This window comes from Anser brachyrhynchus (assembly GCF_964034855.1).
Source record: "Anser brachyrhynchus genome assembly, chromosome: 27".
NCBI classification, from domain to species: Eukaryota; Metazoa; Chordata; class Aves; order Anseriformes; family Anatidae; genus Anser; species Anser brachyrhynchus.
In genome coordinates this window covers 1,374,968-1,389,056 of record NC_137720.1, presented here as the reverse complement: position 1 = coordinate 1,389,056, position 14,089 = coordinate 1,374,968, and the positions used below count along the sequence as shown (strand labels likewise).

The 14,089-nt window shown below is 53.4% G+C and overlaps 1 protein-coding gene across 2 annotated transcripts; it reads right to left on the bottom strand.

The window, feature by feature from the left end:
- Positions 1 to 2,527: 2,527 nt before the first annotated feature.
- LOC308183420 (guanylyl cyclase-activating protein 1) lies at positions 2,528 to 8,838 on the bottom strand. 2 transcript variants are annotated; one of them, XM_080569469.1, is made up of 4 exons: positions 6,575 to 8,838; positions 4,626 to 4,775; positions 3,961 to 4,051; positions 2,528 to 3,589 (listed from the first exon to the last, which is right to left on the bottom strand). In XM_080569469.1, exons 1-4 carry the CDS (start codon positions 6,770 to 6,772, stop codon positions 3,429 to 3,431), a joined length of 600 nt encoding a protein of 199 aa, XP_080425595.1. In that variant the 5' UTR covers positions 6,773 to 8,838; the 3' UTR covers positions 2,528 to 3,428. The 2 variants fall into 2 exon arrangements, with proteins under 2 accessions (XP_080425595.1, XP_080425594.1); XM_080569468.1 differs by having other exon boundaries at positions 3,447 to 4,051.
- Positions 8,839 to 14,089: the final 5,251 nt, after the last annotated feature.

The following is a 14,089-nucleotide window of genomic DNA, read 5'->3' as shown; positions in this document are numbered from 1 at the left end:
TCTCTTACCAATCTTGTGATCTTTTGTGGAGAAATCACAAGGTGCTTTAGTCTTAGTCCTCTTTTTAAATCCACAGGTATAAATGCTTTGATCTCCTCCCAAACCCAACTCGACACTCACATCAAGGTACTGAAGCCAGACATTCTGCGTAATCCATTTTCCAGACTCTCAGCCCAGCAAGAATTGGATTTGACTGATCGGATTTCTTGTTGGTCTAAATGGGGAAATGGGATGGCTCGGAAAGGGCAAATGCCATCTGATTTTCTGAGCTTCTTGCCACCTGCACTGATGTTTGATGTACCCAAGGCTGGGGAGGACTGGAGGTGAAATAATCAGGTTAGGAAGCTGAAGATGAGGCTGCTGCTGAAGGGGGCTGGCTGCGAGGGTCCGGGAGCAGAGGAGGCAGGGCATCCTAGAGCGCTCAGGAAGGGGCATTGCCGGGGAAGGTGCTGGGCACAGTCCTGGGCAGCAGCAATAATGAGGCCGAGGAGGAAGGAGGATAATTACCTCGCTGTGCTTAGCCATACTCTTTATTTGTCTGACCTTGGTATCCTGCAAGGGAAGGTTCACCTGTGGGTAGCTGGGTTTGGTGGCTGCCCAGAGGAAGGGTTTGTGTCCAGGTCATCCCCAAAGCACCTGCGTGCAGCTTCCCCTTGACAGTGCTGTGTTAGAAACCAGAGCGGCCGTGCCAGGACGTCCGCGGCCCGGTGCTGCTCACCCTGGTGGCTTCTTGTGGCTGACTTCTTGTACCTGGTCATTTTCTCACCACACCGGTGCTGAGCTCCAGCTGTACGAGAGAATTACTCACTTCTTTGCTTCCTCTTCCTCTTCAAACCGAAGTGCATCTCAGAAGTTTAGAGTCTCAGATGCATTACCCTTAAAGGCTTCATACCTAAGGTAATCTAATGGTATTCTGTGATGCGATGCATGGCATGGGAACGTTGGGGCTGTGCTGTAGGGCACGCAGGACGTCCTTTATCTCAGCGGTGGCTTCAGGCAGGGGGCACTGCGGGGACAGGGCACTGCGGGGACGGTGTGGTGCCAGTCTGGGGCCAGGGGCTCAGCAGCCTGCCTGCCTCCAGTGCTCCGCGAGGCTGAGCCTTCTGCAGCCCTTGCCAAGTAGACATCTAAACCCCAGAGATAACTGCGTGGTGCTGCTGCAAATCACTCGCTGAGCGGCTCTGGTGTAGCTGCGACTCCTAACAGCTGGGCTCCCAGTGCAGTCCCTGCAAACCGGGGGCAGAGCTGGGCCCTGGCCTCAGACCTCCTGTGCAGCCTCCCGGGCATCGTCCATTGCCCCTCAATGCCCACTCCCCAAAATCACCACTCCCGCGCTCACCAGTGGCAGTCACTGAGTGAGCAATACTCCTGTGGCTGGCAGCTGAACAGCCACCACCATTTTGAAATAAATTCATTAGGCATGATTAGGGCAGAGAGAGTCACAATATTACTTTTTAATTATTTTTAATTTGCTTTCTTTGAGGCTGAAAAAACATCCTTTTGAGAGAGACGCTGAGGTCTGCAAGGTGTCTGGCCAGTCGGCTACTCCGAGGCAGCCCTTTTAGAATAACTTTGTTTTTAGGAGTTCCCATTAAACAGAAATTAGGCTTGTTGGGGCCTCTTACAGCTTCTTGGGAATGCAGAGGAGAGGGAGGCTGAAGGAGGAGCTGCTGGCGGGGCTCTCTTTCCCTCTGGGCAGAGGACAAGGGCAGGACGGAGCTGTCTTGCAAAAGAACTCTGTAAATGGAGCCAAAACAAAGGTCTCTGCCCTTGCATCAGAGGGTTAATCTGTTCTGCTGGAAGTAGAATGATTGATTGAAAGAAAGAAAAAGCACAACCTGAAATAATCTTGTAAAATATCTTTATTAATTCACTATAAGATCAGAAGTACAAAAGCTTCCAGGTAAACTGCTGTCAAATGAAAAACGATGCACAGGAAAATGTTGCTTACAAACTGCAAGCATCCAGTGATAAACAACACGTCATTCAGCTGGGCAAGAGCTCCTTCCTGGTGCCCCGTGTTGCCTCACCACGCCTGAAACCAGGTCCCACCAGATGAGGAAACTCCTCGCCAGCAGCCAGGTCCTGGGCGCAGCCCCGCCGGTGGCACGGGGCGATGGGCACCGAGTGCGAGGCTGCTGCCCCCAGGGGGCTACAGTGAGGGGTGAGAGGGTTTGTTCCTGGGGGTCAGTGCTCGAGCCCTCAGCACCATAGGGGTGCTGGTACTCGCCTGCTCCCGTGTGCTCGGGTATTTGTGGGTGCTCATGGTGTGGACACCACGCCCAACGCATCTCTACCAGCACCGTCTGAGCTGCTCGGAGACGACTCACTCCCTTTGTAGGTAAAAACACAGAATGCTCGAGGGTGCCACAGAGCATAACCTGCACGAGACTTTGTTTGTCGTACAAGTGATAAGACATGCAGGAATATTCCTACAAACGCCTGTGAAACCAGTCCCTCTCAGGTCACTGCCACTGCAGCCCTTCCAGGTATTTCAGGGAGTAGCAAACCCTTAAAGTTCAGATAGTTGTTTTAAAGAAAAAAAAAAAAAAAAGGCACCATTCTCTGTTTTAATGCTTTAAAACAAAGAAAAGCTGCTGCATTCACCACTTTCCTTTTTCTAACGATAGATGTTTTTATCTTATAATATCACTAATGGTTGCTAACATAATGATAACAAACCAAACAACGAGTGACCAAAACCACTGGTCTCATTTGCTCTGGGGGAAAGCATTGAGGATGCTCTGGAAATGTTTATGGAAAGAGAAGGTTCAGGTCTGCTTTCTAGGCCTCGTACATTCGAATACTACCCTGCTTTTAGAGGGGATGCTCACCTCTGCAGAGGGCCAGCTCAGGTCTCTGCAGGCAGATGCACCCTGTTTCACCGCACCACGTCTGCGCCCCAGGGAGGTCCCCATGCAGGAGCAGACCCCTCGTGCTAGCTGAGCTCTGCGTGTCAAGACGCACAGGTTATGTGGATGCTGGCGTTGGCCACGAGCTCGGTGTGAGTTTTGTCTGCCCTATTGGTAGTTTAATGCACTGCGTGTTCTGGTTCTCCCTCCCCAGGGAGGGAAGGCTCTGCACGACTACACAGCAGCAACATTCAGAGGCACCCGAATAGCGGCCCCACAGTGGCTATGTGTTTCCAGCACCGCAGCTCCCCCTCCTCACCCAGCCCGTCCTGCTGCGGGGTGAGCACGACTGTGCTCGGGAAGGGATGGCACAGTCAGTGCCCGGCGTGCCCTGGGTCCTGCCCAGCCCTCTGCCACAGGAGCGATGCCTTCACGGGGACGCCGGTCCTGTGCTAGCGGGATGCTCTAACGCCTCGTCACGCTGGCGCTGGGGCAGCTCCCCGGCTCCTGCAGTCACAACCTGTTTTGTTTCAGTAATGTGAGGGGAGAAAAGATAGAGGGAACATGTCCTGGAGCCTACTGGGCATCCTCCTCCGCCTCCTCCGAGGCGTGCGGGTTCTTCCCATCGTTCTGGATCAACTTGACGATGTGCGTCAGGTCCAGGCTGCGGGTGAGGATGTCGAGCAGCACTTCGTCCTTTTGTACACCCTCCATGAACTCCTCCAGCGAGAGCTCACCTACGAAAGCATGGTCAGAAAAGGCTCATCGGGCCCTGCAGCCTTCAGCCTCCACCTGCAGCCTCTAAGCCAGCCCAGAGGAGCTACAGGTACGGGATGAATAATGAGGCCCTCCGTGAGTACCATACAGCCCAAACCCACTGCAGCTAAACTCTGCCCAGACCCCACACCGCCAGCCCAGAGGGGCAGTCGGCAGCGTGCCCCCGGGGCCGATGGTGATGTGGAAGGGGGGCGGGAGGTAAACCTTGGCAGAGAGCCCGATGTCCTGCTATGTGGGGACATCCAGCTTCCAGATCTGCTCTGGCAGACCAGACTGCAGGGAAGGAGGAAGGTGAGGGCAGTATTTGGCATTGCATAAGGAAGTTCCTCACCATCTCCGTTTATATCGATTTTATCAAACACCATGTTTGTGAATTCCTCAGCTGTCATTGTATCGTTGCACCGGTTGATAGCTCGGATGGCCTGCAGGGAAAGGAGGTCACACGGAACAAGTAATGAACATTGTCCATATTTATGTATCTATCGGTACAAGTGGCTAAGTGGTCTGCCATGAGAGGCCAAACTTTTTTCAGACTTTTATGTTCTGAAAGGAACAAATGATTCCTTTCTAAAAAAACCCTAGAGATTAAAATCACTTTAAATTGCAGTCAATGCATTAAAAGATTAAGTGGGCACACTGGGATAAGCTAGGAGCTGTTCACCTCTGCAAATCCTTAGATTAAATTCGGATGCTTATCTCAGCCTGGGTTTCAGTGGATGCGGTGGAACAACCTGCCATCAGAAGGCAAGGGCTCGCTGCGTGCCAGCGCGTGCAGGTGCCGTGGGGAGGTGTGGGGCAGCGAGGCCAAGACAGGTCCGGCGAGGGCGGCCGGTCTGCTGGGGAACTGGCAGAAGACGAGCAGGAGGTTTGGCCAGTGCCTACTAATTTACCAGGGAGGTGTCTTTTGGGTTGGAATATTCTTTTTACAGCCTTTCTGTCTACGTGTGTCTAATAACCATCGTCTGTGGAAGAAAGAGAAAAGCTGAGCCCACTCACTTTGATGATGTTCAGCAGTTCTCCCCGGTCAATGCAGCCGTTCCCGTCTACATCGTAGAGCTTGAAATACCATCGCAGCTTCTGATCCACCTTCCCTTTCAGAACCAAGCTCAGGGCTGCCACATACTCCATAAAATCTATGTATCCGTCCTGAGAGCAGAAGGTGAGAAGCTGGGTGAGATTCAGAGCTGGGCAGGGACGTTGCCTGTCACTTCTGGCAGTCCCCGCGGGGCAGCTTCAGCACGTGGCCACCCCTCAAGGGAGCAGCACAGGGAGCACAGCAGAGGCACGGGGTGGGGGTCCCCTGCCAGATAATACCAATTCCCACACGGAGAGGGCTCCGTTTTAACCCGTGCAGAGCCACTGTGTGCTGATAATGAACGAACACAACAAACTCAACTCGATGTGTGCTCCTGGCTTGGGGACTAACAACATGGAAAGTTCCCCTGTGCTAAAGGAATCTCCTTATGCAAAGCAGCGGTAATTCAGAGGTCAAAGAAGAATATGCTTACGCAGATGAGCCCTGATGGATTACCTAATGTTTCACACTTAAACACTTTTCTGCTGCAAAGGAGGCCTCGCTTGCAAACCTCCATGAGAGAAGCGAACCCAGGAAGCACCCAACACCTTGCTGACATCTTGGCACAGGAAGGCCCTGCTCCTTCCCTGGGCCATTTGTGCATCTGGTCCACACTTGATCACATCAAAACACAAAGTTTTATCTCTGACTTTCTCTGAGGAGAGTTTGCCCACCACTGACTCACTCCGTGGTGGTGGGGATGTTCAGGAGGGTCTCCAGCCCAGGTTGCAGTACCAGTGCAAGGCTGGCCTGGGGCGAGCACCTGTGCCACCAGCCTGCTTCCACGTGCTGCCCGGTGACATTCATCACTTCTAGGAAGTGTGCTGAAATGCATGGTGCCTGCACTGCAGGGCAATTCAATAGCACGTACTGTTGATTTTGGTACCATATATTTTGCACTGAAAGCGCTTCAGTGAAAAATGGTACCTGCCACAAAACCATGGGAAGACTTCTGGAGAGAATAAGGCAGCGTTTTGTCAATGAACAAAGCCACGGACTGCCCCCTGGGGCCAATTCCAGAAGAAATCTGCTCTGCTCCACTGCTGCAAGATCGGGATTAGGAGCAAATCACTGCTGAGCCCCTTTCCAGCCAGGATTTCCTGAGCATCAATTCCTTTTCCAGGCACACATTCAAACACCAGGCAGTGAGCAAGGCAAAGCTCTAGGCACAAGCAAAACCACCTGAAGGATTTACAGCCTAAATTGTATTATTTTCAGCGGGATTAAGTCCATGAAGCCATCAGACATACTCCTCATCTCACAGGAGATCCTGCACTGCTTGGGCACTCCGACAGCACTACATGCAAACCTCTGCTGGGAATGGCAGCACATATAAAATCAGCGAAACTGCAATCCATTTGTAATTTAAAACAATAGGAAAACAAATCCAGTCTGTTCTGCAAACCATAGCCCATGCCATGCTGGGCGCTCAGGAGCTGGTTGTTTCTGCAGGAGGACAGCATGTGTTCTCATATGAGAACTTTTTGGTTCCTCTCCGCCACAACATTAGGTATTTAGGGATTTATTTATTTGTATACTTAAGGGCACTTCATTTTAAAGGGATCACAGCCTGCCAGATAAAACCCCACAGTTCTGAGCATTTAAAATTAAAAGGGAAATATCAATCTGTGGCAAGTCTCTTCTTCCAGAACAGTCACCAGGTGAGGAATTTCTGTTGACAGGTGTCTTATACCCATTTTTTCACATTACCGAGCTTATTTTAAAATTTATGAGGCAGTAGCGAATCAGACCACACATTTTTAGAGGCACATTTATACCTGCTTACACCCAAATACTACACTTGCGATCTCACACACAGAGCAGAGCACAGCCAATCTGCAGCAGGTCGAGTGGGAAGGACAATATTTACCTTATTAAAGTCAAACGTCTCAAACATTTGCTCAACGTATTTGTTCGCTGATGGACTCAGGTTTTTCAAGCCAAAAAACTGTTTGAACTCGTAGAGGGTGAGCTGGCCTGAAGGACACTCCGTCATGAACTTCTTGTACCACTGGTGGCACTCGGTAGCGCTCAGCTCCTCCACGGCTTTCCCGTCCATATTCCCCATCTTCGCACCAAGCGCCGGTCACTTTGCAGCCAAAACAGAAAATTTGTGGATGTTTGCTGAAGTTCTGGGAGCTTTCCTTTAAATTCTGCTTCTTGCCTTTAAAGTCCAAGCACCCCCAATATTGCAGGGATCACAGTGTCAGAAAAAACAGCTGCCTTGTGCACTGACTGCTGCGATTCAGTGCTGGCGGTGATGCACGCAGGGGTCCTCTCTCTGCCCAGGCAAATTTAAAAGCACAAAACCCAAAGAGCACAGAAAAGCAGACCGGAGGGTGACATTTAAGTATCCAGCAAATCCTTCCTCGGCCAATGAGGAGCAGGGTGGGGATGGGCACCTACTGGGAGCATTAAGTGTTCGGGGTTAAAATAGAAAGGAGGTAAAATGGGAAAGTCTTGCAGATTACAGGCCCAGCAGAAGATTAGGAGGGCGGAATTTGCTCCTTGAGAGTGTAATCTCCTAATCCACTTCATTTACAATTTTGTGTGGGCTCATGTGAGCAACAACTTTTGCACCAAGATCAGTGTAAGAAAAAACTCAGAGGTCCCCGTGCTGTTACTGTCTTCTTGGTCTCCCTTAGTCCTACTCTGCTGGAGGATTTCCAGGTAAGAAATCAAAGTGAAATTCAGGAAGGGGAGAAGTGTCACTTCAGCTCCTATAACGGAGCTGAATAGGGTAAATTTGGTGTGCTCAGACAACACAGAAACACAGATAACTGCATGGCAAAGCTGTAAGAGCTTTAAAGGCAGCCAGCAGGTGCCGTGACTGGAAGGCCCCTGCACCGCATTGCTGAGCGCCCTGTGCTCACCCTCCTGTCCTGTGCTTTGGGCTTCCTCCCGCTGATCAGCCCCATACACAGCTCCCGGTGGGTTTCCAGCACTCAGACAGCTTCCGCGAGGTTGAACGCGGCTGTGATTTCCATTTATGATGAATTAACATGAAAAGCTCTCAATGTTAAGTATGAACAAAACCAGTGCTGGTTTTACTCTGAAGCACATCAGTCAGGGGAGGACTGGGAGATAAAAAAGCATATCCTAAGAAAGCAACATGGGCCAGACCTTCCACGAGTACAGAAATCAGTGTAACTGCCGGGTTTCTACCTGCAGAGAGTCCATCCTGTAGCACTTTTATTTTAGACCTGACGTGCTTAAGACAAAAGACCAACTTGTATGTGTTGCAGAGCTTGGTATCACTTCTGCTCCGAAGTAAATTAGGAATAACGCTGCTAAAGTAGGTGGCATTGCATAAGCATAAAAGAGTAATGAAAAAGGAATTAGATGAGGAGTGCTAATTGGATGTACTAATCCTGCAGTCGATGGTGGCGGCCGGCTCAGCTCCCCGCTGCACACAGCGGCTGCGAGCAGCGGGAGCCCCCGGCAGCGCCCCGGGCACGGACCTGGGCAGGGACCCTGCTGGAACGGCCCGTTCAGAAACACGGGGGGCTCCCAATGTTTGGGTGCTCAATAATAGCAGAAAGGTGGCGTGTTAAGGGTGGATACGAGCTCACCAAGTGTTCCCAGCAGCATTTGCTAACAGTGTGCCCAGTTCTCCAGGCCAGGCCATGTGGAAGTGGGGACGCCTCACGCTGCCTCCCGCAGAGAGCTGCAGCAGCACCCGGCTGCGTTTCTGCTCCAGGGGCATCTCCTGTCTGAGCAGTGCAAATGAAATGTGCCTTCCCCGTCACTAAGAGCAATACTTTGCCTGTGTCTGGGAAGCCTCACTGTAGAAGGCATCTTGTCAGGGGAGGAGCAGAATTGAGGCTCGGCCAGAGAAGTGGTGAAACCTCCCCAGGTTTCGCAGCCTGTGCTAAGGCCAGGACAGAGGCAGATGAGCCTTGCTGGGTGATGATTCCTGCAAAGCCATGCACTGTTGACACCCCGTGCCTCTGTTTAAATAGTTGGCAATAAATGACAAGACAAGTTGGACCGGGTGTTAGGACAAAATCCGCCCTGTGTGGGGTGCAAAGCTGTGACCTCGCCGCCTGGCCCCTGACTCAGTGGTCACTGCGGGGCGGGCTCAGGTGCTCGGGCGGGAAGCTGGAGCCACACCGATTGCTGCTTTCATTGCGTGGCTTTATTGCTTTGGACTATGGCTTTGTGTTGAGGACAGGTCTCCATTTCACAATGTTGGCGCTCGGGACATCTATCACCTTCCTGGTGTGATCGGTGTCGTGGCGATAGAGGTACCCGCAGGTCGGCCGCTGCGCGGTGTAGAAGGGCCTGTACGAGTTGGAGCAGCTTGGTGTGTAGAAGAGAAACTTGAAAGAGTCAGGCTCACGGCCCCCAAAATGGGCAACAAAGGGAACAAAGCGAGAGGCCAACGGCTGGTCCTTGCGGTGATGTGCTGGGGACAGCTGCCTCTTCGGGGCAGGAGGGGTACCACAGGCATCTTGCGTCGCTTTAGTCTTCTCCATCTCCTTTGGTCTCTTGTGGTCTTTGCCAGGGGCTGCTTGTTTTTTAGTCATCTGTGGAGAAGAAATGTCAGACAAACACATTGTACCTGCCCCTACACTGCCTTCCTCCTTCAGTGCTTAGCACCCCAACATGAGAGTTGTGTGCCAGTGGCCAAAAGTCTTACTGAAAATAAACCAAAGCATGGTGACGCGCTTGGGCTCATCCTCCCACCGCTTTGGGGAGATACTGCTTTTTCCTTCGATATTTGTCACAGCAGAGCTCTGGTCCCAGATCAGGGTCTCATTTATAATACCTACAAATAATGGTAAAACATGCTCCCTCCACAGCCATATAAATCTTCCCCAAACAGCAGCCATGGCAAACCAGGCGTGACAATGGTTTAACCAGCCTGCGGCAGGAGGTGCACTGGGGCGTGCGAGCGACAGCAGCCGGCAGCGCCGTCCTTTGCGGGCACGGCCGGGCACAGCAGCTCCCTAACGCCTTCCCTGCCTCCTGCTTCTGTGTTGACTGCTCTGGGCATATCTCTAAGTGGCTATTTTTCCCCACAAAAGTGAAGGGAAAAATACGATTTTTGAATCTAGTGAGGCAAGCTCATCCTTGCAGTCAGCTGGGCCCCATTTCTGAAGCCCTGGAGCGAGATGAGCATCACCACGGGTACGCACAGCGCGGGGGGCCAAGGGCCACAGAAACAGCCCGTTTTGGCTTTATGCTTGCAAGAACCCTTTGCTAGAGGACGTGGTGTGGACTTGTGCCCAAAAATATGTGGCCCTGCCTTGTGCCCCTTGGCTACTCCCAGGTGATGCTCGGCTGCGGGAGTATTTTTGCTCTGGTTATTTAACCATGACTCAGTTATCTTGTTTCCATTGATGACACCTCTGTGCCAATGGAAACTGGCTCTTCCCCCAGCAATTATCCTATTTACTCCCGGGTGTCCTAAATAAACCCTTTGCTGACTGGCTTTATTTTTAACCATGTAAAGAGGTTTCCTAGTTTCCGTGATGCCATGGCTTACTTGGTGCTCTATTTTGGTTCTGGGCAGCTGGCTCTGAACAACAGCTGCTAAACCTATTATGAGGGGTACACCAGTGAATCATTTATAGAAATCTCCTTAACAGCCTCGGAGGGAAACGATGAGATTCCCCCAGGTTTATCGCCTCTTTTTGTCTCTCATTTCCCAGAGGCAGCCACCTGCCAGGTGCCTGGAAGCATGTCCATGGCTGGGGCTCAGGGCGTGTTGGCTCAGCAGTCACTGCTGCAAGGAAAGGCTGGGGCTTCCAGCACTTCCCCCGGAGGGCAAAATGCTGTGGGCTGAGTCCCGAAGGCCTGAGAGCAGACCTCGCATCACTACCTCCATGTCAGCATGGTTTGTGAATCCCTGCTCTCAGCACACGTTGATTTGCTTCAGACCCGATTATATCCGCGCACACGCATGATTACAGGCTATTGCTTTGCTCGCTTTGACAGATAAGAGGCAAGTACGCACACGACCCTGCTGCTGCAACTGCATCCGCCCAGCAGGGAGGCATTAACGTTATTAAGGTAGTGCATCTGGGGTGTGTAGGTGAGGCCCTGGTTGCTTTGAAAACCTAACTGCTAAGTCACGTAGATGCCTTCGGACGCGTGAGCCTTGCCCGTGCTCTGCGGTGCCGGGCAGCGGCAGGAGGAGCGCCGTGCCGGGCAGGCTGAGCTTTGGGCTTTGCTCTTGCCCCCGGGTTCTCCTGCCTGGGGCTTCCCACTCACCCCGTGGGGCAGTCAAGGTTGGCAGCATCCCTGCATGAGGGCACCTGCTTACGTGGTCCTTGTTGAGGGGAAACACCAGCTCGACGTCCACATCCCTATTTATGGCACTGGGAGCTGGGATTAAGAGTCCCATGTAATCCTATTGCATTCGGCCATGCATTTAGATCTCCAATCCCTCCCAAATTGTCCGCTGTCTCCCAGAGAAGATCCGTACAGGTGGGGTCACAGGGGCCAGGCTGACTTTAGTCGACAGGAGAGCAGGAAGGGCTCAGACGTCTGCCCCAGCTGAGCCAGGGTTCCCCTGGGGGCTACCCCGTTGCTCCCCCTCCCCGCTCTGCCCAGCCTTTAGCCCCGGCTCCGGCAGCTCATCACCGTCCTACATGGGGACTGTGGCGAGCTCGTCGCCAGTGCCTCCCTGTGAGCCCTCGGTGCCCGCAGGATGAAGCTGTCCAAGTGCAGTGCAGCACCCGGGCACCACCAGGTCCTGCCAGCAAAACCCTCCTGGGGCCATGCTCTGGGGTGACGCCGTGTCCTGCTGCCCAGGCTATGCTCCCACTGGCACCACTCGCTCCTCGACACGCAGGGACAAATCCCACCCCACCAGCGCAGAGTCCCCTGGCCACCCCAGCCCCTGGGCATCACTGCAATGGGGTCACCAGCCCAGCCGTCCCCCCTCAGGACCCTTTTGCCCCGGTCACCCTCAGGACAAGGGCTTCCCAGCCCCCTGTCCCACAGGAAGGGGGCACCGTGCATCCCTCCTGCAAACCACGAGCTGGGCTGCCACCTGCAAGGACGTCTTCCCAGCGGGGACCCCAGTGTGCGGGGACATCTGGGACAGAGGCTGGAGACGGCGGAGCTGCTGAGGACTGTGCTGGCCACGAGGGCCTCTGGGGCCACCAGGGCCATTGTGACCACTGTGGTGTCACCGGGGTGGTGGTTCCCGGGCGAGGGGTGCCCAGGCTGAGCAGGGTGTGGAGGAGCAGAGGATCGCGGGGGCTTGGCCATGGGATTTGGGACGGTGCCTGCCACTGCTCCCATCCAGCCGTGGACTGCTCTGCTGGTCCTGAAATGTGCTCTGCTGCCACCAAAACATGGCCCTGGTGGCACGGACCTGCTGTCCCTAGAGACACGAGCTGTTTCTCCGCGTGGGCTCCTCCTCCCACCTCCTCCCTCCCTGCTTCAGGGCCTGGCAGGGGAGCCTCGCTGCACCAGCACCTCGCACCCCTGCGAAGGCGGCACGGGGAGATCTGCATCTGCAGGGCGCAGCTCCACGCGCTGATGCAAAGGCAGATTGTTCCGGGGTGTTTGCCCGTGTGAGGATCAAAGACAGCCCCACGCTGCGGTGTGTTACGTCACAGCAGTGCTCACAAGGCTGTTTCTGTGCCACAAAATCAGCTGTAAAGGGCAAACGCTGTGGAAATGGCTGAGCAGGAGCACAGCTGTGTGCAGGGAGCGTGGAATGAACGTTGAGGCGTTCTGCAGGAGGGTGAAGCACACAAAGGGGATGGTCTGTGTTTATTAACGGGAGGCCAAGGATAAAGAGCAAAATTTTCCACTTGGAACAAATGTAAGGGAGTGTGCATGAGCACTTGCAGACTTGTTTAGCTGCTTGTGTTCACTGGGATAATAAATGCACTCCAGAACACCCATCCCTTCATGTTGTGAGGAGTATGTTTTGTGATGCTCCCCACCCGCGTGAGGCACAGGTATGGTCACTGCCCCCGAGCTCACAGGTGCTGCTCTGGAGCCCCCTCCTCTGCTCTGCTCTGCAGCAGAGATGTGCCAGAGACCAGTGCAAGGCACTTTCTCAGCCCGAATTTTGCCATTTGACTTCCCCAGCACTTGCACCTTTTGCTCTCCCACCTTAGTATTCACATGGTCCCCATCTCTGGGGTGCAGGAATGTCCCGGTAGCGACGCCAGGGAGCTGAACCATCCTTTCCCACTACCGCACAGCCCCTTTGAGGCCTCTGCAGTGCAGCGACATTTTGTGGAACAGCTTTGTGCAGAGGCCCAGGCTTCCTCATTCCACACAGCTTTATTGGCTTCTCTTCTTAGAACAGTTCCTCTTCCCCTTCCCCTTTTCCTTGACTTTCTTTGTCTCTCTGTATACCCTGCTCAGTTTGTTCAGTCAAGGATTGTAAATATCAGCCAGCACGTGTGCCCTGCGTATCTTGCAGAGATATTGTGTTCTTTGCTCGAAACATACAAGCCTTTCTTTTTGCCCATCGGCAGGTGGAATAAAACTGCTCTTTCCGGTACTGTGTGGCTCCTTCATCCCATCTGGTTTCTGCTTTCAAGAGGTGCCAAGGAATCTGCTTTAAATGTCTGGGGCTCCTGCGGAGAGCTGGCCGGGCTCTCTCCAGCACCGCGCTCCCAGAAGGAAAGTTTCACAGTCTCCATCCCACTACCACCCGCATCTGCGGGCAGGGCTGTGCTTTCAGCTGGGATCCTGGCTAAAACACGACTGCTGGGCCCCCAGCCACGCTGTGGTGCTCAGGGAGTGCAGGAGCTGTGCTCGCGTGGATGTTTGCAGGTTGTTTCCGTTCCCTGCCTCGGCTTAAGCAGCAGTTAGGCTAACTGTCAGCAAGGGTGCGAGCCCCACTAATTACAGGCGACTCCCGGCCCGGAGCCGTCCCGGCGGCAGCACCTGCAGGGAGGGTGCGGGCTGCCCCCAGCTCCCAGCACGGCCGGTCCGGCTGGGTCCCAGCAGGACCTCCGGGGTGGCATCACCCCGAGCTGCAGCCACAGGGTCCACGTGGTCGGCGTTCCAGCTCCCCTTCCCTTCCCCGTTTGCCCGTCACGTTAATTCGCTTCACTCGGGCGCTGCCTGTCTGTGACGTGATCGGGTTTCCCTTTCGCAACGCCGCAGCAGTACGCGCCTGCTGGTGTTCCCAGGCGCCTCGTGGCTAGAAAAGATTGTGAGAAGCGTGATTTCAAAACGTGATTAAATGAGAAATGTTTATCACTGAAAAAGAAACTACATCATTTTGACCCTCAAAATATAGCGGAGGTAGAAATAAACATAAGGCAGGAGGACCTTACCCTAAAGCTTCTGTGCTTCAGAGTTAACGTTTTGATGGCTGTTGGGGGTTTAAAGTTCTCCCGAAAATCCCAGCATTTATTAATAACCGAGGTTACTCATTAACTCTCGGCTTTTATTTGTG

Excerpts from the sequence above, each read along its gene's own strand:
- LOC308183420 (XM_080569468.1), bottom strand. The coding sequence starts at position 6,772 with ATGGGGAATATGGACGGGAAAGCCGTGGAGGAGCTGAGCGCTACCGAG. Across the intron at positions 4,776-6,574 it reads AGACGTTTGACTTTAATAAG|GACGGATACATAGATTTTAT; the intron begins GTAAATATTGTC and ends TTCTGCTCTCAG. Across the intron at positions 4,052-4,625 it reads AACTGCTGAACATCATCAAA|GCCATCCGAGCTATCAACCG; the intron begins GTGAGTGGGCTC and ends CTTTCCCTGCAG.